The 22,719-nt window shown below is 36.9% G+C and overlaps 1 protein-coding gene across 4 annotated transcripts; it reads left to right on the top strand.

The window, feature by feature from the left end:
* Nucleotides 1–281: 281 nt before the first annotated feature.
* LOC104883498 (hypothetical protein) lies at nucleotides 282–21,316 on the top strand. 4 transcript variants are annotated; one of them, XM_048641411.2, is made up of 12 exons: nucleotides 854–995; nucleotides 3,033–3,099; nucleotides 9,503–9,767; nucleotides 13,889–14,045; nucleotides 14,165–14,918; nucleotides 15,036–15,465; nucleotides 15,568–15,749; nucleotides 15,911–16,067; nucleotides 17,041–17,277; nucleotides 17,354–17,704; nucleotides 19,286–19,387; nucleotides 20,721–21,316. In XM_048641411.2, the coding sequence occupies exons 3-12, from the start codon at nucleotides 9,567–9,569 to the stop codon at nucleotides 20,961–20,963; spliced, it is 2,814 nt and encodes a 937-aa protein (XP_048497368.1). In that variant the 5' UTR covers nucleotides 854–995; nucleotides 3,033–3,099; nucleotides 9,503–9,566; the 3' UTR covers nucleotides 20,964–21,316. The 4 variants fall into 4 exon arrangements, with proteins under 4 accessions (XP_048497366.1, XP_010666330.2, XP_057249684.1 ...); XM_010668028.4 differs by lacking the exon at nucleotides 3,033–3,099 and having other exon boundaries at nucleotides 283–995; XM_048641409.2 differs by lacking the exons at nucleotides 3,033–3,099; nucleotides 19,286–19,387; nucleotides 20,721–21,316 and adding an exon at nucleotides 18,448–18,885 and having other exon boundaries at nucleotides 282–995.
* The last annotated feature ends 1,403 nt before the right edge of the window (nucleotides 21,317–22,719 follow it).

The raw sequence follows: 22,719 nt of genomic DNA, 5'->3' as shown, positions 1-22,719 counted from the left end.
AGTAGGTTTTTTTATAAAAAAAAATAAGAATTTAAGCCCAATCCAGATACATAATACAAGGCATATTACTATTTGGTTATATTGGATTTTTGGATCCGATTACCCTCAATCCAATCCGAGCCGAAAATCCAAATTTTCAAGAAATGTCGATCCAAATCCAATCCGAACACAGTTCGAATCCGATCCGAATTATTAATTCAGATTGGATTGGATTAGATTTTGGATTTTATCCAAATTAGCATCAATGGACTCAATTCCGCAACTTTCACACTGCTTTTTTCAACTTATTTTAAAATTCTGCCAAAAAAAAAAGTACAATGCCGAAACCACCATCTTCTCTCAACTTCTCCTCTCAAAAAAAAAAAAAAAATCTTCTCTCACCTTCTAGGGTTTTAACTTCCGTCTTCCTTCCCCAAAATCTGCTTTCATGGCAGCCTGATCTCTTTTTCCAATTTCTTTCTCTCTCCTCTTCCATTGATATAGTCGTTTTCCTCCACAATGCAAGACCAAAATCCTTCCATTAACGAACCTCAAGATAGCGAAGCTAAAGAGTCTAATCGAACTGTACCACCGCCGAAAAATCCCGGCGCCGAGGACATTGACTCTATTGTTGATGTTTCAGGCAAAAATTTGGAGCTTTCTCTCTCTCTCCTCGATAATAATGATGCAGCTGAGGGGTTGTATGTGTATAGGAATGTGTTCAATTTGATGCCGAAATCGCTTGGGAATTTCGGCAGGAGGTTGAAAACGCTTAAGTTTTTCGCTAACGAGGTCAATTTGTTTCCACCTGAGGTTAGGGATTTGGTGGAGCTTCAGTGTTTGCAAGTTAAGGTTTCCTCTGTCGGTCTTATGGGTTTGCCTTTTACCAAGTTGAAGGCTTTAAAGGAGCTTGAGCTTTCAAAGACGCCGCTGAGGTCGTCTGGGTTTCCGATTTTGGCTGAGATTTCGGCTCTTAAGAGCTTAACCAAGCTCTCAGTTTGCCATTTTTCTATCAGGTTGGTGGGCCGTTGTTTATTTTGCTTCTTGTGTTTGATAAAATTCACAGTTTGTGCAAATTAGGATTTTGATGAAGTGAGCTTGTTGATTAAATGAAAATTTTTTTGGTACTGAGTGCATTTTGAAGGAAATCACTAGTTATATGTTGTACTTTTGCACGTTTGTGAGCGCACAACTTTGAGCAGTAATATTTTCAATTATATTAATTATGTATAAGTGAAATTATCATTGTTTTTGTGAATGTATGTACGGAGACAAACCTAAGAAGAATCTAAGAAGTTCCCACATAACTGTTCTTCCTTGGATATAAATAATATAAGATTGTTAAATTTGGAGTATGTGCATTGATAGAGGAAGTATTAGAGAAGAGTAAGTGCTTGTAATAGGCCTTCATTTCAAGTATCATGTGCTTGTACAACACTTCTAGTATCGGTATGTTGATGAACTGGTGTGATTAAAAAGGTAAAAAAAGGTAAAATAAAGAAGAGTAAATTTAGAATGTAGTCGTTGCTTTATGTGAAAGATTAGAGAATATGCTAGTGGATTTAGAGTGTTATGCTGGTTTTTCGATTGCAAAGCCATTTATAGTTTGTCTTCTAGACTTCATGAACAAAATACTGTATGTTGTTTATCACAAACTATGTTACCTGGACTCGGCTAGGAGTGTCAGATATGGGTACGGAACCGAGCGTCCGGTATGACACTTCCAAAAAATCAGGACACGGGACTCTGTCCGAAATTTGGATACGGGTACGGGTATGCGAAATTAATATTTTATAATATAAAATTTAATTATTAAAATTACTCATAATTCACGAAATTAAAATTTAAGAATGGAGAGTGAAGACACAAATGGAAAACGTCAAAAAATTAAGGGGACAGCAAAAAAAGTCAAAAAGATGAGGTATGTACACTATGATATTTGAAAAGAAATAATTAAATATTCAAAATCTCTTTGGTTGCTGTCAAAAATAAAAAAGAAATCTCCTTCGCCCACCAATCTTTTTAATTAAAAAAGTTAAAACAAACCTCTTGGCGCACCCATTCTGTTCTAGGGTTTACGAATTGAAGGTGATATCGTTATTATTTGGTGCAAATCAATCTCTAATTCTATGAATTTGAAGGTATGGAGCGAAATTGTTAATAGATTTTGTGTTTTTTCTTTATTTGTATTTCTCTTTTGTTAGATCTAGGGTTTATGTTTCTCTCTCTTCTATTTTGGCCTTGTTCGAGTGCAAAGTGAAGGATCAGACACGTATGTCGTACCCGTATCAATGTCGTGTCGTATCGACACGGGTATTTGGCAAAATTTGCCGAGTCCGGGGTAACAGAGATCACAAATTTACAAATTTACAAATTTACAAATTTACAAACTTACACTTTAATGTTTTTTTCCCATGCATGGAATGCTTAAATTTGGTAGTGTAAGCGAAAGTGAACCGGGTGAATTTGACTTCTATGTTTGTGAGTACCCTTTGGATTCAATGCTATTGTTTAGGAGACGGGTTTAAGTACTCTTATATATGTTGAATGCTTAGATGTTTAACACCAACTAAAAATATGGAAATTAGATGAGCTTTTTAATTATTGAATTTGGATCATCTTATAATTTAAGGTTGCTCTTAAGCCTCAGTTTGTGACTTATCTCGCATGGGATCTTAGTTTTAAAAAGCGCGCCCAAGGAGCGCCTAGGCAAGGGGCGAGTCCAAGCGCCAGTAAAATTGCATCTTAAGACCAAGGTGGAGCGATCTACGACAAGCTCAAGGAGGCGCGCGCCTCTAGCCGCCTCCGGCGAGGCGCTAGGCGCACCGCCTTTGCCGCTTATCTTGGAATTGGAGAGAAATGAGGAGTTTTGAGTTCAAAACTAAAAAAAAAAACTCACCCAAGCTTTATGTTGTGAATTCGACCCAGATCCCTCATTTAATTGCATAAAATTGCTTCAATTTAAATCGGAAACCAAAAAGCCCCAATTATGTGAAACCCTAATTTCCGAAATCTGGTAAAAATTGACAATTAGACGTCGGTATTCATGGCAGATAGTGGCGACTGGAAATTCCCATTGTTACGGGCGCATTATTCCTCTGGCAGCCGTCGTTGATAAAGGTATATGCAGATCCGTTACCGCCTACTCTTTTTCTCTTATCTTCTTCTTCTTTGATCTGGTTTCCGCCCTTATCTTACACACTTTTGTTTTTTTTTCCTTGTGGTCACTTTCACGTGAAAGTAAAAGATTGAGAGCCCTCATTTTTGTTTTTCTATTCATTTTGTTTTTAATGTATTGTGCGGTTAGCTCTAGGTCATGGCCAAAGTTACTCTAATCAGATTTTTATTTTGAAAAAATGATTGACTTTTTTTTTTGAGAAAAATATAATTTACAATAAATATGTTATTTTTATGCATCTTTAATGAAATTATCATATTGTTTGGAGTATAAATATGTTCTACAATTGATTTAAAGTGTTTTTGGAACTTAAGTTGTGCCTCGCCTACGGGATGCGCGCGCCTTCGCCTTGCCCGTTGCGCCTCCCTTCGCATCGCACTTTGCGCCTCGGTGCGCCTTGCCCCTTTTAAAACTAAGCATGATATATTCCTTAGATTCCATTGGAGTTGTTGACAAGGAGAAGCATGGTGGTGCATGGTTAGGCGTGTGCGTGCGTTTAGCCCATTCGTTGTTTTTGGCCCATATGTGTGTTTTAATTCTTTTATGCTTCAATGTGTTTAAATTATGATTGTAAGAAGGCTAAGAGTTATTAACCCTTGATACAAGGAACACGGGACATTGTCGCGTTTTTCTATCTGGGACATTGTCGCGTTTTTCGATCTGGGTTGTTTCCTGATCACGGTACAAACACGACCCAGATCGCTTGAAATCGCGCATCAGATCAATGAGGACCGGGTTCCCATTCTTGAGTCCATGTCGATAAAAATTCTGACTTGCAGAAGCAGTGATACAAGCAACGCGAGAGGTAGTCGCGTTTTCCGATCTGGGTCGTTCGTTCCCGATCTCGGAACAAACGCGACCCAGATCGCTCGAAGTCGTGCATCAGATCGATGAGAACCGCGTGCCCATTCTTGAGTCCACACCCGTAACCGGAGAGGAAAGATGGTGGCCCGGGTAGGAGAATTGCTAGAGAGGAGAAAGGAAGCTAGAAAGAAGAAGACTCATTGCTCTAAAAGTGGTTTTACTAAGTCACATGCTTCCTTTTATTATCTTTATAACAAGTGTCATTTCTTTGTTTTCCTCTTTTTTTTTTTTTTTTTTGACTTCTTGACAACTGGCTTCTACTACCTTTTTCTTGTCCTTTCCTTTCACTACTCACAATAGTCCTTTTCTTATTTCTTTTACTTTGACAAATGCTCTTATCCCATATTATATATATATATATATATATATATATATATATATATATATATATATATATATATATATATATATACGTTACGCGTACCCGAATTCGTACTCCGTTTCGAATCGAACCCCGTCCCTTGTAGCATTGTTATTAACTCTTGCCCTAATGATCCAGCATAGTGATTGGTGTGAGTTTAGGTCAAAAAGAGCCTCCAAAACAACTCATTAATGGTGCGTTTATGGACCGTTGCAAGAGGAGTGAAAGGGGAGTCTTTTGTGCTATGTAACCGTTATATTATGGACGGTTTTAGAGAGTGTGTACATGCTGTCTTTTTGCTTTTCTATCCTTATTGTATTCGCTATGTATATGAGCTAATAACAAAGAGAAATGGAGCTTTGTGATTCATTAAAAAAACTTTTGTGTTTAAAATACTTTTTTTTTTGGAGTGTCTCAAGCTCATGTGTTTTCTCTTCAAACTTTGAGTTTGTCTTCACCTGTGAGGGTTAAAGGAGATTGAGTGTTATGTGAATTTGAATTCTTGATTAAAAAGAATGGATCTTTAATGAATCTTGAATCAAGAAAGCAATTCTTGATCACTATTTAAAGTTTATGGTCGAATTCTTTAAGTATGAATCACACGTTTTATGATTGATGATTAAAGAAACTAAGTAACAAGGATATGGAATTATCAAATCCTAACCAAGGTTTGATAATAACTAGGGTTGCATTCACTGCTAAAGCTTTGGATTCTCTTCTAAAACGTTAATTCCACAAGGAATAGGTTAAAATCACAAAACAATCTCTCTATTTATTATGGCCGAAAATCAGCAATATATATATTACAAGATTCCTAAACTCATTAGAACTAGTAAAGCCTAAAGGATAAACAACAAACTAACTAACTAACAAACTTATCTTCACACGCCTCAACCTATCATCACACGCCTAAACGTAAAGATAAACCAAAACAAAGACTCCTAATAAGACTTAATGACAAAGGAATTAGATTCCTAAATATAATAGGATTCCTTCATCGCTAAAACACCTAAACTAAAGAGTTATAAAGCGATTAAAATACATAGTCTCCTAACAGAACTAGGACATTACATAAAGAATCCTAACAAAACTACGATTGTGCATTTTTGATGCTCCACACACGCATCAGAGTGAGTCTTGTCTCTAGCCTAAGATCCCAAAACTTTGAGAGTGTTCTTGGGTTTTAGCAACCTAGACGAGGACGGGTACGGGGATGAGAAGGGTTTCGTGTATATATATTGTAATGTAAAAGGAGGGAGAGGTGGTAGTTGAGTGGAGTACCACCTCGAATTCTAGAAAGCCCCTGGTTCGAATCCTTATCCCAATAATATGATGAGGCATCTGCTTACAGGTTGTTTAGCCTTGTACCCACGGTATGATCTTGTGTGCCCTACAGGCTACTACTAGTAGGGTTGGTTTTCGGATCAATTATCTTTCCTAATTGAAAGAAATAGTAATATAAAAGAAATACGGTGAAGAGAAACAAAATAATTTGTTATAAAGAAAAGGAAAAAAAAAGAGTGGATTACTCGTTAAACCCACGTGGTAAAATTAAATAAGATATGAGGGAATTGGTAGTTGGTACATTTTGAGAGGAGAATTGGAGAAAGGGGTAGTTGTTACTTGGTTCCGTATTAAAAATTAAAATATTTGTCTCTAACTATTGATTGCCAAGCCAGCTGTCCCCCATCTTATTGAATTTCAGTCAAAGATGAACTGTAAAAGTAAAACCCCTTCATTCGATCTCTCTCATTTCTCCTTTCTTCCTTTTTTTCTTTATTTCTCCGTTCCTTCTCCCGATGGATCAGATTGGCAACAACAATTACAGTGAACTAGGACGACAACAACAATTAAAGTGAACTAGGTCGCGTTCGCCCCACGATTTGAGTAAAAACTTCAAGATTCGTCCCCAAAACATCCCCATCAACCTCCCTAGCCGTTCCCTACTGAAGCCGACGTCCCCACCTTCCAGGAGTTGTCATGGAGACTTTTTCCGACGTATCCCTCCCGTAGCCGTCCCCGATACGGGAAACGACACTCGGGGGAAGTACCCGTGCTTCATAGTTGGCAACTATCCTTGTTTCTTAACTTTCTAAGAGTATGTACAATGGGGCTCTCCAACTAGCTCTCCAACTAGCTCTCCAAGGAGAGAGAAAATGGAGAGCCACCTCTTACCCAACAATGGGGCTCTTAGGTGTGTCTTGGGTGTCTCTCCATGGAGACACTTTGCCAAAGGGCTCTTGGGGGAGATACCATTTGGTTGATGGAGAGATGGCTCTCCAATGTGTGGGACCCACTTCTTATTGTAATTACTTCAATTCTTTTTTCTTCATGCAACCATTTAATGATCTTTTCTATAAAAATTAAAAAAAAAGATAGTAATAATTATTATGCCAACAAGTATAATTTTCCTTTATCTATAAAATGAGCCTAATATTGGATATTTAAAAATTAGTTTTTCATGTTGTAGGTTAATTCTTCATTCCATGCCAAATTTTGAAAATTAAATATTAGCACTCATAATTATATTGTTTTTTAAAAATTCTACTTTGCTTAAATTATGAAAAAGATTAATTTGTAATTATATTTAATTTACATGAATAACTTAATTTATATAACTTTGATCATAATATGAAATGAGGTTCATTTATTGACATGGGGACCACAAAATAATGAAAAGTTGAATGGAGAGCTCTTTAAAGGGTTTTATTGTTGTTGGGTGTTTTTAGACATGGCTCTTGAGAGTAGCTTGAAGAGAGAGAATAGGAGAGAGAGTGTGGAGAGCTAGTTGGAGAGACACCAACCATTGTACATGCTCTAAGAGTGTTGAGTGAGTATTCAAATTCCTTTAATTAAGTTTAAGATCATCAACCATACTTTGGATGGTGGTTTAACACTTACATCATAGAATTTCAAAGAAATTTATTTATTATGTCTTTTTTTTGTTGAATATGTTTTTGGTTTAGGGGGGAAATGAAGCAAGGGAAGCCAGCTTGTACTTTGTAGATCATACATATAGCCTTGGATGATTTCTTTTTTGGATTCTATTTTAGATGTGTTGCATTGCTAGCATCAGGTTATATGGTCAACATGAAAATCTGCTTGGTAATGATCTTTATTGTGTCAGTTTACTCCTTTTAATGTCCACACACATGGGCTTCATCAGGAATCAGTCCTTAAACTAGTTGTTAGGCCCGGGCTATGCCCCGGGTAAGGAAAATTTTCATTTATAATTATTGTACTTTAAAATATTCATACTAAATATCACTTGGTCAAGTGGTTAAGACTTTAATATATAACCTTGAGGTCATGGGATCAAACCTTGTGCTATGCAATTTCTAGTTTTTTTTATTGTATGTGGATTACATGGAGTAAAATGCTTTAGGGAGAGCGTCACATGGCACCGTTCCATGTTTAAGAACGCCTTTTAATATATTAATATTAGTATAGATTTACGTATTCGATTCATTTTCTTGACTTGAAGACCATGTGCACCATATAGGACCATAGATTCTCTAATTTAGCAAATGTCATTTGCTAATGGCCTTTCTTTGGAATTGGGATTGATAGTCTTGGCTAGGGAGATTTTAGGACGATAAGTCATAGTGAGGACTTTTAGTTTTGATGAAGATTTGTTTCAGTTCATCCCAAACTCTAGTTGGGTTTGTCAAAGATGAGAATGGAAACATCTCTCTTTTTCTCTTACTCCTGTTTTATCTGTTCATTTTTATGTTTGGGAGCTTCGGGGGGGGGGGGGTGGGTTGATGGTGAGGAAAGAACCATTTTCTTTTGCTGCCTCACTGTGAGAGAGAAAAGGGGAATAGGTGCTGGAACTTAAATTGTGTGGTTGTGTTTGCATGATATAGGATCTTTTTGTCTTTTATCTTTTTTTTTATTAATTTATTAATTTATTAATTTATTTTTGTTTCCTTAAAGTTGTATAAGTCCTTTAATGTTTTTTTGGGGAGAGGGCCTGGGGTGAGGGTAAAAGAGCAGCATTGTTTTATGATGTTCGGTTTATGTCTTTATTCTCTTGTGTGATATGTTGCTTGCATAGTCAAGTTGTAGGGGCAGTTTAACGCTTATGTACAACAAAGTGAGGTGCTTCAATAGCACTGTAGAGGGTGGTTGAACCTATGTTTCATTCACTCAAAATAAGGTTTTCAAGTGTGAACTTTAACTATTCAAGTTTTGTCTTGTCTGTTCTTGTTTGGTTTGACCTCATCTTAATTTTTTAGTTTCTTGTTCTTTTTTTGGGTGGGGGTGGTGTGTGGGAAGACAAACACAGCAGCTTCACACAACAATGGTGAATATTTAGGAACAGGTTAAAAATAGCAACTTTTGACAAACAAACAGGAGAGAAAGGATAATGAAAACAGAAGAACATCAAATAAGACAGTAGATTGTAATATTGATTAAGATGGTAACGAGATAGTTTTTCACAGGATTCGAGAGGCTGGAACTATCTCCCTTACAATAAGAAGATTACTCTCAATTTCTGAATGAATGACCCAATTCCTGCGCTCCTCTATTTATTTACTGCCATATCTCTCTCTCTCTACAGCTGTCTCTTTCTCTCTATAAAGATATTTGATTCTGACTTGTGCTGCTCAACTTTTATAGAAAAATTTTCAACCTTGATGCTAAGTGCGTAGAAGCTATGTAGGTCTGCTAAGCCTAGTAAACCCCTGATAGTGATTGGCTTATATGGGCAAAAAATTTGAAGTTGACTTTTAGCCCACTATTTTGTCTCTTAGATTGAATATGGTAAACAACCCTGGTTGAATTGCAAGAAAAACTTGAGGAGAAGCAGATGTGTAGGAAAGAAAGGTGAAGAAAAGGAAAAGCAGATACCCTCTTTTTTGCTCTTACTTGACTATGTTCATAGCCTCATGATAAACAAAAGGTGTTATGAGAATGTGTCTCTTAAATGTCTCGCTGCAGCTGTGTTTGTTGGTGGTGCCCCCCAGCTCATGATTGTGCAAGTGACTTTATTGAACTAAGTTACCATTATGTTTACTGAGATTTTATGTTTTCTTATTTTGTACTTTTTAATATTTTATGTTCGTGAAGCTTTTGTTTTGCAAATTTATCTTTTGTGGCCACTTTGCACTTTGCAGATACCTTCCTCCTGAAATTGGCTGCCTTACTAGTCTGGAGTATTTAGATCTGTCATTCAATAAGATGAGGAGTTTACCAAAGGAAATAAGCTCATTAAATGCCCTCATCTCTCTTAAAGTTGCTAATAATAAGCTAGTTGAACTACCAGCTGGATTGTCATCTCTTAAAAGATTGGAGAACTTGGATTTATCCAGGAATAGGCTGACATCTCTTGGATTGCTAGGACTTAGCTCGATGCAGAACCTTCGGGATTTGAATCTTCAGGTACTGATGAGTTATGAACAACTAGCTCATTACTGCTCCTTTTGTCTCACGATAAAATTCCTACTTGACTTTGGCATGGATAAGTTTACTTGTTGAATATAAATGAAATAAGTTGAAGTGGATGGAGATAGAAAAAATAGGAGAAAAGTATTATGATAGAAAGAGAAAAAAGGGGTGATATGATGGAGCAAGATAAGTGGAGAACAATTAAAACAATTGAATTGATTTTAAAGGGAAAGCGGAACTTATAATGAGACATCCCAAAAAAGCGCAAGTTTAGATTTTCTCCACAAATTTTCGCTCCTTTTGTCTCATAATAAAGTTTCTGCTTTACGTTGGCACGAATTATAAGTTTAATGTAAATATTATAAGTTCAAGTGGATGGAGAGAAGAAAAATTAAGATAAAAGTACTATGACAGAAAGAGAAAAATGCTTGATGTGATGGAGCGAGAAAAGTCTAAAACAATTAAACCATAGAATTGATTCTAAAGAGAAAAAGGAATTTACAATGAGACATTTTGCCAAAAACTTATGAGGAGCTTGTTGCTGGGTGGGGTAGAATTTTATTTTTTAGTTAAACAAACTACAATTTGGGATATTCTACTTCCCACAAAATGAAGTTACCGAGATCCCCTAGGAAAGTGAAATGAAAGCTAACTTTCGGCTTCGCTGGATGAAATAATAACTTATTGTAGATCAGAGGTAATGGAATACATGGGAAAAAAATTATAGGACATATTAATTCCTATCTTCAACCAAACAAGAACTAATTATCCTAGTATACCTATTGAAGCGTCCAGGATGCATCTTTGACTAATTTTTCTGTTCAATACAATCAGGTCTTAGTTATTAGCAATAATTTGGTAAAAATTCTTGAAATCAATATTTTTTTTGAAGACTTAATTTTTTAAGTATTATGGTTGAGGGAATCTTGTCATTTAGCTGTTGGAATGGTTATATCTTAATATGGAGCACCTATGGGTGACACTTTGGAAAACTTCTATTCCAATCTGGATATGCAATGAAGTTTCATAATCAGCAAGATATGCCTTTGTTTCCGTTTAAATTGGAATAGACATTTTCGGATGGCTGGTGCCTTATCTTTTCCCCTCTTGTGGAGCTCTTGATGTAAAAGAATTGCTATTGTTAACTGTTAAATGTAGCATAAATGTTTTGGTTCCTATTAGAGTCATCAAAAGCTCGACCTTGCCTTGAGAAAATCAATCTGTTGTGACTTTAAACCAACTCGTAATGGAAAAGGTGTGACTGACTCAAACCCGACTTGTTGTTAATTGCTAACCGATTTGGCTCAATATTTTACATTTTGCATCTGTGTCTGAACCTGGATCAAGTCGGATGACCCTTCCATAGGGGACCCGATGATTCGGACATCGAACTAACTCAAACCGGAAGTGAGAAAGACTCGAAGCTGATTCTAACCCAACAAAACCTTGCTACTGACTTGTCTTTTCACGATCTAGTAACCCGATTTCACCGGACATTTAGTTTAGCTGACCCGAGCAATATGTAATGAACTAACATCACTAGGACAGATTAGAGAAGAAGATTAAGAAGTAAAATGGACTTGATTGATAGTTTTCTTGAAAAACAGTAAAACAAGATGATAATTACAAGCTTTCGAGAGGCTTGTTCTCTCCCATTGAACTCTTAAAAGTTCACCCAAAATACTACTCAATATTCAACATGATTTCTCTCTCTCTATTCCATTCTATTTATAGAGATATTTTCTCCTTAACTCCCTAGCTTATTTTTCAAGCTACTACTAAAGTCTAACTAATTATTGTAATATCAAAAGTACCCCTCTCCCTAGGTTGATTCATTACATTACCGGCCGCCCAAACTTCCACCTTGTCCTCAAGGTCGGTAATAATCGGAGCTGAATTTCTGACCTTGATAGTGCTGATCACTATAAGCTTCCAAATTCTGCTCACATATTTGTTCAAGCTTCTCGTGGATTATTGTTGGTGTGATAGTTCTGGACTTTAAATTGTGCGAAAAATTCAGAAACCTGCCATGGACGGATCTTGGACTGTTGGTCAAGTGGTTGTTTGAATTGGTTTCGTAAGAGTGGTGGTTGGAGGAAAATGAAGGAACATTTTGGGTGAGAGCGTGGGTGGGGCTGAACAACATCAACATGGGTGGAGTTGTAAGCGTGGTTGGAGATTTGGGTTTGATAGATGGATTAAGTTGGATGGATTCAAGGAAAAGGGGGCTGGGTTGATTAAAAGGAATAAGGAAGGTGGATTGTCGGAATTGTAAAAGGGTAGAGAATTGGGCATTTAAATTCTGGGTGAGGGAATCGGGCTTAGAGTTGACAAAAGCATATTTGGGCCCAAGTTTGTAGGTGGTGATTGGGCTATCAGTTTGTTGGTCAGAAAAATTAGAAGGGTCATGTTCTAATAACTGGATCGACTGATTTATAAATGGGATAGGGTTTAGAAAATTTACAGGATTACCCTTACTAACATATTTTAGATCTGGCTTCCTCCTCAAGCCCACTAAAGATCTCAGTCATTCTTCTTCCTTGCATCTTATCTTCTTGAAGGTTCTGCAACAAGGTCCACCATGAATGCCACTCTTCCTCATCACCATAATTCTCGCTGGAAAAGAAATCTGAATCTTCAGTGGTGGTTTTACTCGGAAAATCTCTTTTAACTCGCCACCCTATACCAACAGTTTCAGCCCCTCTCACAGAACCATTACAATCGCCACCACCACTAGTGAACCCCGGGCCACCACCAGACCCACTGCCTCCGGCACCCCCTCTCTCGAACAATATAGTTGGTCTGCGGACTATCATACTCGCCTTACCATTTAATATACCACTGCAAAAACCACCTCGACCTCCACCGGTAAATCCGCCTCCAAAATCTCCTTGCCTTTCACCTGCAGATCAACTCTCTCCAGTTGTCGTTGCACCATTCGCGTAGCTCCTTCCTGTGTTTAGTTGGCCCTCGACATTTCTCCTGCTACCAGTAGTTTTCTGGTCCTTAGCTTCTCCTCCAATGGCACCATCAACAAGGATGCCAAGGTCATCGCCAAATCTACTTTTCACCAGATGTGACTGCTCCTCCACTTCCACTTCTGGTTTTTGGTTTTCTTCCTCCTCAATTGCCTCTCGAAGTTGTTTCAATTCCAACTTCAAAGCCAAAGCTTCATCAAGAATTTCCGAAATTCCTCTTTGAATGTCTTCTATACATTTTCTTGTTATTTCCTCCAACTTTATAGAGAATTCCCTCCTAAACACCTCTGTTTCCAGAACTGGAGATCTGTCCAACTCCATTGCAGAATTTTTTTTTTTTTTTTTTTAAACTGAAAATCAGTACTTAATCTCCTGGAACGAACTGCTCTGATACCATTTGTAATGAACTAACATCACTAGGACAGATTAGAGAAGAAGATTAAGAAGTAAAATGGACTTGATTGATAGTTTTCTTGAAAAACAGTAAAACAAGATGATAATTACAAGCTTTCGAGAGGCTTGTTCTCTCCATTGAACTCTTAAAAGTTCACCCAAAATACTACTCAATATTCAACATGATTTCTCTCTCCCTATTCCATTCTATTTATAGAGATATTTTCTCCTTAACTCCCTAGCTTATTCTTCAAGCTACTACTAAAATCTAACTAATTATTGTAATACCAAAAGTACCCCTCTCCCTAGGTTGATTCATTACACAATATCGAAATCGAATTTGACTGAACTTCTCACATCGCTTTTATTGTGGCAACTATGTATCCAACTTCAATCCAGCTCATACCAAGTTTATTCAGAAGTATTATCATCTATAGCTGTCATTTAAAATAATATTGAAGCTTAAATTGTTTACAATGTTAATAAGATAGTAAGTTAACAGAGTCTATCAATAAATTGGTTTAGTTATTTGACATTAGGTATATAAAGTTGATTTAATCATATAATACAATTAGTTTCAATTTTCTTTTTTAGCATGTGCTTACTGATTGATTAATTTACGAAACACAATTAATTAGACACGTTGGGATGTCATTCTTCTAACATAAAGCTCTTGAAGCTTACGATCTTTGTCTAGATTTATAAACCTAACATGCTTACTTTATATCTTCATTATTGTCTAAGTACAATAAGCTTCTCAGTTGTCAAGTACCTGCATGGATTTGCTGCAATATGGAGGGCAATGTCCACGATATCTGCTGTGATGACATTGTCAATTCTACTGCTGAGATGGATGTTTTTGAAGCAACAATTGATGATCATGGAAGCATATCTTGCAATGGTTAGTTTTGTAAAAATTGTCCTTTTTAGCAATTCTTGAGCGTTCTTTTTGTATGTTCAATGAAGGTATATGTTGTAACCATAAGCTGACTACTATTCGTTGGTCTGTAATTGATGCAGCATCTTCTCATTCTACCTCATATCATCTGGCTGGGTCTTCATTAATTGATAGATGTTTTGGGAAGAGGCAATTAGGTAAACGATGGAAGAGAAGGCAATATCTACAGCAACGTTGTCGCCAAGAGCGATTACATTATAGTAGGAAATGGAAACATGAAAACCATGGTGATACTTTCATTATGAAATCAGGTGAGAAGTGCAGAACTTGCAAACAAGCTCCACTTCCATCTGAATCTATCTCTGGGTGTGCTTCTGACATCACCTGTGATGAGGATCAGCATAAGCAGTCAGCTTCTAGGGATGAGGAGGACAGTGGAAATTTTCTTGATGCTGCTGAAGATGATGATCTGAAGTCTAAGGAGGGGATTGATTCGGAGAATGGAGAATGTATTTCAGGTGGGGCTGATTGTGAAGGTGAAAATGACACTTACTGCGGTGATGCTTCATCAACTTGCGTATGTAGTTTAGGTGATAAGGATAAAGAAAGCTGTTTTTCACAGGTCTCAAAAACTTCCCTGAAGTGTAAAAGGCAGTCAGATAGATATCTTGATAGTCCAAAGCCCAGTAAGTCTAGGAGATCAACTGAGGATCAGTCAGGTATTTCTCACAAATACAATATGATGTCATTCTGTGGCATTGAGGATCATCTCCCAGATGGTTTCTATGATGCTGGACGGGATAGACCTTTCATGTCGCTGGGGGATTATGAGCAAACTTTGGAGGTCCATTCTCGTGAAGTAATTCTACTGGACAGGTTGTTACTTTTAAAATCATATATTGGTGCAGATTATTCTTTTGCTGTCTTTGTAGATGCTAAGACTATAGCGCTGTTTGAATTAATGAGTTCTGTGATTGCCTGTACTGTGCTCAGGGAAAGGGATGAAGAACTAGATGCAATTTTGTTGTCAGCTCAAGCAATGGTTCTCCGCTTGAAGAAGATGACTGGTTTGAGGCTGAGAAGGGACCTAACATCTGAAGATAGCTTTCTGGTTGCTTCTTGGCTTGCTCTTTTTGTCTCAGATCATTTTGGAGGTAGTGACAGGGCTACTTTTGTTGAGAGGGTTAGGAAAAATGTTTCCGGTTCAAACTACCATAAGCCTTTTGTCTGTACTTGTGCTACTGGGAATAACAAAGCTGGGATGGTGGCCACTAAAAATAATCTATGCACTCCAGAGGATGTTGATTTACGAGATATGTGTGAGAAATCTCTTCAAACTATCAAAGCGGGACACAATTCAGTGGTTGTGCCTTTAGGGTCTTTGCAACTCGGTGTATGTAGACATAGGGCAGTTCTTATGAAGGTAAATATTTTGTGGATTTTTATGTTTTTTCTATAGTTATCTATTTATTTCTTAATTGCTATTGAAACCTGTATAAAATTGATGAATTTTTGCGTATTCCAGTACTTGTGTGACCGAATGGACCCCCCTGTGCCTTGTGAGCTGATTCGAGGCTACTTAGACTTTTCTCCACATGCCTGGAACGCAATCCTTGTCCAGAGGGGTGGATTATTGGTTCGTTTGATCATTGATGCTTGTCGTCCGCATGATATACGGGATGAAATGGACCCAGAGTACTTATGCAGGTGTTTTAACCTTTAATGCATAGTGTGTTGTTTTAATTCTTTGCTTTGATCTAGTTCCTTTGAGCTCTGAATACCGTTAGCTGCTTCATGTTGTAGAAGTCTGTTGAGAGAAACTGTTATAATCTCATTTCTCATGCTGATATTTCAGATGTTTTTTGCAGATATATTCCGCTTACGCGGATAAATTCCCCTAAACTTATTCCAAGGAATCCAATGTCTACTTGTTTTCCTTCTATCTCCGAATGCGAAGAAGTTGAAAAATTTGCTTCGAGTTCTCTCATCCTATGTAAAGTGGGATCAGTTGAAGCTGCGGCAAAGGTGTGTCTCCTCAGGCATAATTATTGGTTTTTCCTATCGTATTGCATCATTGCATATGTAAAATATATTCTGCTACATGTATGATAAGATACAAGTAATACTGCCTCAACAAGCGTCCATTCCCAATACAATGTCGTTTCCGTTGCAGTTAACTTTTCCGTTGAAATTCTTTTGAGGCAAGAGAGGAGCTAGGGTCGTTTTTTCAAGCCTTCAAGCCATGTGACTAAATAAGTGTTGAAATTTCAAGTTCTAGTGGGAAGTGCAGTTGAAAACCCTGGGTGTCAAGGAGTAATAACATTTGTGTTTTAGCACTATGTAACTCACGTTACATTGGATTCAAGAATTGGATATTGACTAAAAATGACCAAGTTATGGTGCTTGTCTCCTTGTACAACACCCTCGTATCTACTGAACATTTGTTAACATTAGAAATTTAATTAGCTTCTTGTTGGCAAGATTTATGTCATATGGCTACAATATACATCACCTGAATCTATATGTTGGCTTTCCAAGTTATGTAATGTATGTTCCTGACTCAGGTAGCAATGTCTGATGCTGATACATGTCCAGGTGTCACTCTCGACTATTTCGTGAAAATTTGAACGTCTTTGGTTGAAAATTAAGTATCTTGTGCTCATACTCTTGTGTTAGTATTTAATATTGAACATGGACACTTGAGGTGAAATGATAGAGTTTGAGCAACATAAAATTGTTGAGCAGCAAGCATATTCAGGATTTCAGGTAATAGAGAGAAGAAACATTATTCATTACAATAATGTGTCACTATCACATTTCCACAAACCAGTGTTCCCTGAAGCTTTGGTTTCCGTGATTCATTGCTTTTGATTTTTACTGAAATTTCCATATCATTTGATATTTCTTATCTTTGAACCCCCCCCCCCCCTTTTACCCTTAGGGGTTATTGCGGGTAGAGTGATTGTTAGTTATCTAGCTGATGTACTTGTAACTTCAGGTACGCACCTTGGACGTATCTGCAGCTTCCTTGGATGAAATCAGGAATTTTGAATATACCTGTATAGGGGAAGTACGAATTTTGGGTGTTCTAAGAAAGCACCCCTGCATAGTTGAGATTTATGGACATAAGATATCTTCTGAGTGGATAGCTGCATCATCATCAGATGAAAAGCCTGAGCGTCGCATGCTCCGCTCTGCGATTTTTATGGAGTATGTTGGTGGGGGTTCTCTGAAGGTACACTCTTTTCTTCATAATTGTCCCTGTTGATTTATTGTCTTATTTGTCATATTTAATCTGTTTCACACTACAGGCTTACATAGAGAAGCTGTTGAAAGCTGGTGAGAAGCATGTACCTCTTCATCTTGCTTTGTGCATTGCTCGAGATGTTATATGTGCGCTAAAGGAGCTGCATTCCAAACACATTATTCATCGTGACATCAAGAGTGAAAATATCTTAATTGATTTGAAGCAGAAAAGAGCTGACGGATTGCCTGTGATCAAGCTTTCTGATTTTGACAGAGCAGTTCCTCTTCGTTCCTCTTTGCATACATGCTGTATATCTCATGTAGGAATACCCTCACCCGATGTTTGTGTTGGAACACCCCGATGGATGGCTCCTGAGGTATTGCAGGCAATGCATGAACATAAACCCTATGGGCTGGTGAGTGTCGCATCCACTTGAACTAAACATGAGTCTTCATCATCTTGCATGAATCTGAAATAATCTTTCTGAAGTGTTATAACAAATCTAATATGGTGATTGGTGAGCATGGATGTGCTATGAACTGATATTTTAGGGTAAGGGTAATTTAGGTATTATCTTAATGAGTAGCTTAGGGAATAAGCTAGGTAGTTTTGTTAAGAAAATTACTCTATATATAGGGTTAATGAGAGAGAAGAAGGGAGGTTGAAAATTGTTAGGAAAAATTGGGTGAGCTTTTAAAGTTCAATGGGAGAGAACAAGCCTCTCGAAAGTTTGTAACTATCATTTTATATTGCTGTAATTTTTGTTTACAATCAAACACTCATCTTCTTCCCTAATTTCTGCCATTAATGTGTCCAAGCTATGTTAATTTATAGCAGGATGTTGGTTCAGTTAGGCTTGGTGGGGATAATGACCAGCATGGCCTAACCTAAATCCAAAAGATTTATCATATAGTTTAGCTGGTTCGGAGAGTATGCTCATACTGGTTATTTGCAATACTGTGTACCTGAAAAGATTTGTCATAACTCCTAAGGGCCTCAAAACTTGGTTGTAAACAGATAAATATTTGGCATCCATATGCGTGTCAGATGTGAAGCTTTCTTTTGCAGGGGAATTTTTTTTTTTTTTTAGAATGTAATCTTTTGGCTCCCAGTTGTACTGCCTCTCGAATAATAATGTGAGTTCCGTTAATTTCTTAGTTCTTGTCAAGATGATTGAAGACCAAATCATACAAGCAACAATCTGATAGGTTGTAGCAATCTAATTTTTTTTTTTTTTCTTTTTTCTCTTGGTGTGTTTATTATATATCTTTTGCTGTATCATGTGCAACTAATTGTCTATGTTTGAAATGCTTTATAAAAGTGTTTCTTTGAACCAGGAGCCCACTGCCAGTGGTTGTGTTAAAGGATATTAGTTAGCTGTTTCAGTAAAGCAGATATCATGATTCGAATTTAGTTCATATGATTCCAAAAGAAGGAACTTGAACTTGGTCGTCTGTAGGATCATTCACGATTGGGAGTAGGATCTTAGAGTAGGAAATTGTCATGCTCGCTCTGCTACATGATAGGATCTTAGAGTAGGAAATTGTCATGCTCTCTTTGCTACATAATAGGATCTTAAAGTAGGAAATTGTTTTTTATTTTTGGGTGGGGGAGGGGGGGGGGGGTGGGGGGTGGGGAGGGGAGGAGGGGGTTCTCTTCTTTATTGTATAAATGCATTAGGTTGTGGCAATGATGCATATTACTACATAGTAAGGCGTCATAGTAAAGAAGTTTATGACTTAGCCCTTCTAAGTTTCTCTTGTAAATTAGCTTTTAATAGAGCTTAATCTTAGTATACTGTGGGTGAATTGCTTATCGCGGGATCCCAAGGACCCTTTTGTGTATTTGAAGTATGATCCTGATCCTGACAACTTTAGAGCCTTTACTCAAGTATTGTTGCATTAACTTGTAAACAAATTCCTATTTTCTAATATTAAGAATTGACAGAATAAGTATTGCCTTTTTCCAGCTGACATGTCTTTCTTTCTATGTGCAGGAAGTTGATATTTGGTCCTATGGATGCTTGCTTTTGGAATTGTTAACCTTGCAGGTCCCATATTTTGGGCTACCTGATTCAAGCATTCATGACCTTCTACAAGTAAAAATCTCTTGCTCTGCCCCTCTTTTCTCTTTCTGTGCCCTACCAGCTTTCGTGATGTGCACTCCTGAGTCCTGAATGTGTCTGGTTACTGGTTAGAGATATAATTTGCCTTTTGGGATGGGTTGGGTATTCTGTTGCAGACTTGCAGTGGGGTTTTAATACTAGAACAGCCTTTTGGGATGGGTTGGGTATTCTGTTGCAGACTTGCAGTGGGCTTTTAATACTAGAACAATATTATGTACTGGTTAGTTTTGTTGTCATTAGAGTGAAGGAAGATGTAACTTTGTAGACTGGGAAGAAATAACCGGTAAAGACTTCATTAACTCTTGGTGTGAATAAAATGAATCCCTTTTCCTCTCTTTCTGATGTGATATTCTTGGCTAGTTTGAACTCTTTATGGGTTTTTATTGATTATGGACGTTTGTTACTGGAAAAAAAGGGATAGGCTCTTAAATCTAGGTTTAAGAGGTTCTCTTGTGAGTCTAGGCTCCAACATCACACAAAGTCCAGGTTTGTGTAGGTGAACACTCAGTTCAATTCAAGCATAACATGCTCAAAATCTTTAACTCACAACACACTGAAATTTATTAATGAAATAGGCATTATAACCCTAAGTATAATAGGATAGGAAACTAAATAAAGCTAACTAAGAATAACAAACTAAAAGATAAACAACTGTAACTAACTATATTTGGGTGGCAAGGCTAGCCACACCTGGCATAGTTTGCTTGCTCTTCCATTAAATGTGATAATGCTTCTTAGCTCTCTTCTAACGTCTGCACAGACGATAAATGTGGGTTTACTTTAATCAATTATTCAGACTTGTCTGATCATCCCCGTCCTCTCGCCTGCTTGCTCTGGCTACGTCGTAGTACTGGCTACAGAACTCTGTTTATGCCCACAATTGTCTGCTGTTGAATAAGGAAAGATATGATGCATTCATATATGAATAGTAGAGCTTCCCGACTCTTATGTTTACTTTGGTTTGGGGGGAGTGGTTGTTGGAGATTGGCATGTTCTGGTCAGAGTTTGTGCTATCGGCTCGTTTGGTAATTGGTACTCTCTCCAAGTTTTTTAAGTTGCTATATTTTGACTATGGGTACTATTCACATGGAAACTGACTCACTTTCATTATATCTACGTAAGCAAAACATAGTCGAATCAGGTCTTTTTTTAGTTGCTACATTTTGACTATGGGCCGTACAAGTTGATGTTTTACATACGGCTGTATATCCCATCTCCATGCACCTGTTAAGATAGTCCTTCCCTATCCCCTTTTCAAAGCCACTTTTAGGGGTTGCTATTTAACGTCACATGTCCTTTTGAGCAGAATGGCAAAAGACCCCTATTGTCTGGTGATTTGGAACTGTTGGGGTCGTTGGAAGAATCTTCCAGATCAAAATCCTCTAAGAAGCTTGAGGAAGCGGACAGTGAATTGGAGAGTTTAAGATTCTTGGTAGGTTTGTTCCATGAATGCACAAATGGAAATCCTGCTGAACGTCCAACAGCTGAAGACCTATATGATATATTGCTCTCTAAGACTACTACTCTCGCTGCTTCAGCCATTTTCTGAGTTTATGTTCTTTGCAATTTTGTAGGTTGGAATTTAACCTCTCTCCATGGGTATTTATTTATCTAGATTTCTAGAATTTATATAAAAAATGTAACTTTAAGCTATATTATAGCTGTATTTCGGCTTTTTTTATATTTGTGTTGTATGTTAGTATTGATTGTTCATCAAGGTGACACCGTACCAGTTGATAAGTTCCATTTTTGGTTTAGGTTTACGTAATTTTAGGATGACTAGAGTTTGCAATGTCGATAAGAGCCTAGCCAGCCGTCTTTGCTCATTGTAACTTTTATCTGGTAGAACACAACATTACACATTCTTGGCTTATGGTGATATTTAAAAAAACTTCTTTGTGAGTTTACGTTAGCAGTACAAATTCTTGGTTCATGGTAGTTGTTTTTTTGATTTATCACTTATTTTTGTGGATATGAAAAGAAATGGTTCACAACTGATGTGTAGTGGGTAAAGCTATCATCATTCATCCCACCAGTTGTTTCTCATTTTTTCACATCATTAACATAATGACTTTTAGGATTAAGGTTTGTCTAGTGGTTCTATTTTCCTTGTAAAAAGGATCTTTAATTTTTCTCCTTCCTTAAAATAAAATTCTCACCTTAAAAGATATACCATATTTCAATTTCACTTTTTGATCATTACTAAAAGAAAGAATTGTCTTTCCATATTTGATAATCTTCGTCTTGGAGGTTCACTTTTTTTTTGGTATTTTCATGTTTCGTGGAAGATTGAAAAATAGGTCATTGTTTCTCCTCCTTTCGTAAAGGAAAATATTGTTCTATTGTGGCTTTGACTAGTAAGTGGACTTGTCCAATGAATCGGTCAAGCGGGTTTCATGGTTGACAGATATGAGTGGTAATGCGGATGCAAAGACACTTGCTTTACATGAGCCTATTGACTTGATCATGGATACTCTAGGGTTTGAACTCAAGGGAAAGAATCAAGTCTTGTTTTACATGATTGCTATGTTATTATAATATATATATATATATATATATATATATATATATTATATATATATATATATATATATATATATATATATATATATAGCAGATAGATTTTATAATTTAATTAGGATAAACATGTTATAGTAGGTGTGTGGTTAGGAGATAGAATTAGCTTAATTCTTATCTAGTTTTATTATGTTTATCCTAGTCGAAATTGTAGCCTATATAAAGGGCGTGCCATTTATTAATAAAACTTAGATTTTGCTTTGTGTTTAAAACATACTTGTGATTATTGTTTTGCTTGTGAGTTAAACTAATCAAACCATTAAAGACTTTTCAGGGGTGTTAAGTTTTTGGTGTTAAACATCTTAATTTCAGGAATGTTATCAAGAGTATTTAGATTCTTGTTTTGAAGTTTTAGGGGTGATCTTGAATCAAGAAATATATTGTTCGAACTAGATTATTGATTCATTTGAATTCTTGGAGTTCATCTCTTCAAGATTCATACTCATACTTGATTATTAAGCTTCTTGGTTTAGTAATTATATCAAGTGGTATTAGTTTTCCGGTGAGGAGGATAGAAAGGGTTCTCTTGATCAAAAAAGATCCGAGGGCTAAGTTCGAGTGTTGCTACATGTTAAAGGCTTGATCTTCTACTACAAAGATCCATCCTTTACGTTGCAAGGTAGTAATAACAAGGGTTAGGAGTGGTGTTTACATCCAAGATTCAATCTTTCACGTCCAAGATTCCATCTTTCACGTCCAAGGTTCCATCTTTCACATCCAAGATTCAA

Source organism: Beta vulgaris, chromosome 3 (genome assembly GCF_026745355.1).
Source record: "Beta vulgaris subsp. vulgaris cultivar EL10 chromosome 3, EL10.2, whole genome shotgun sequence".
Classification (NCBI taxonomy): domain Eukaryota; kingdom Viridiplantae; phylum Streptophyta; class Magnoliopsida; order Caryophyllales; family Amaranthaceae; genus Beta; species Beta vulgaris.
Note: the sequence above shows the minus strand (reverse complement) of the source record. Positions and strands in the feature narration are given on the sequence as shown.

What these genes read in the sequence shown, in the direction of transcription:
- LOC104883498 (XM_010668028.4), top strand. Translation starts at nt 499, where the DNA reads ATGCAAGACCAAAATCCTTCCATTAACGAACCTCAAGATAGCGAAGCT. An exon ending in TGGAAGCATATCTTGCAATG is followed by an intron (nt 14,046 to 14,164) that starts GTTAGTTTTGTA and finishes TAATTGATGCAG; the next exon opens with CATCTTCTCATTCTACCTCA. An exon ending in AACATAAACCCTATGGGCTG is followed by an intron (nt 17,705 to 19,285) that starts GTGAGTGTCGCA and finishes TTCTATGTGCAG; the next exon opens with GAAGTTGATATTTGGTCCTA.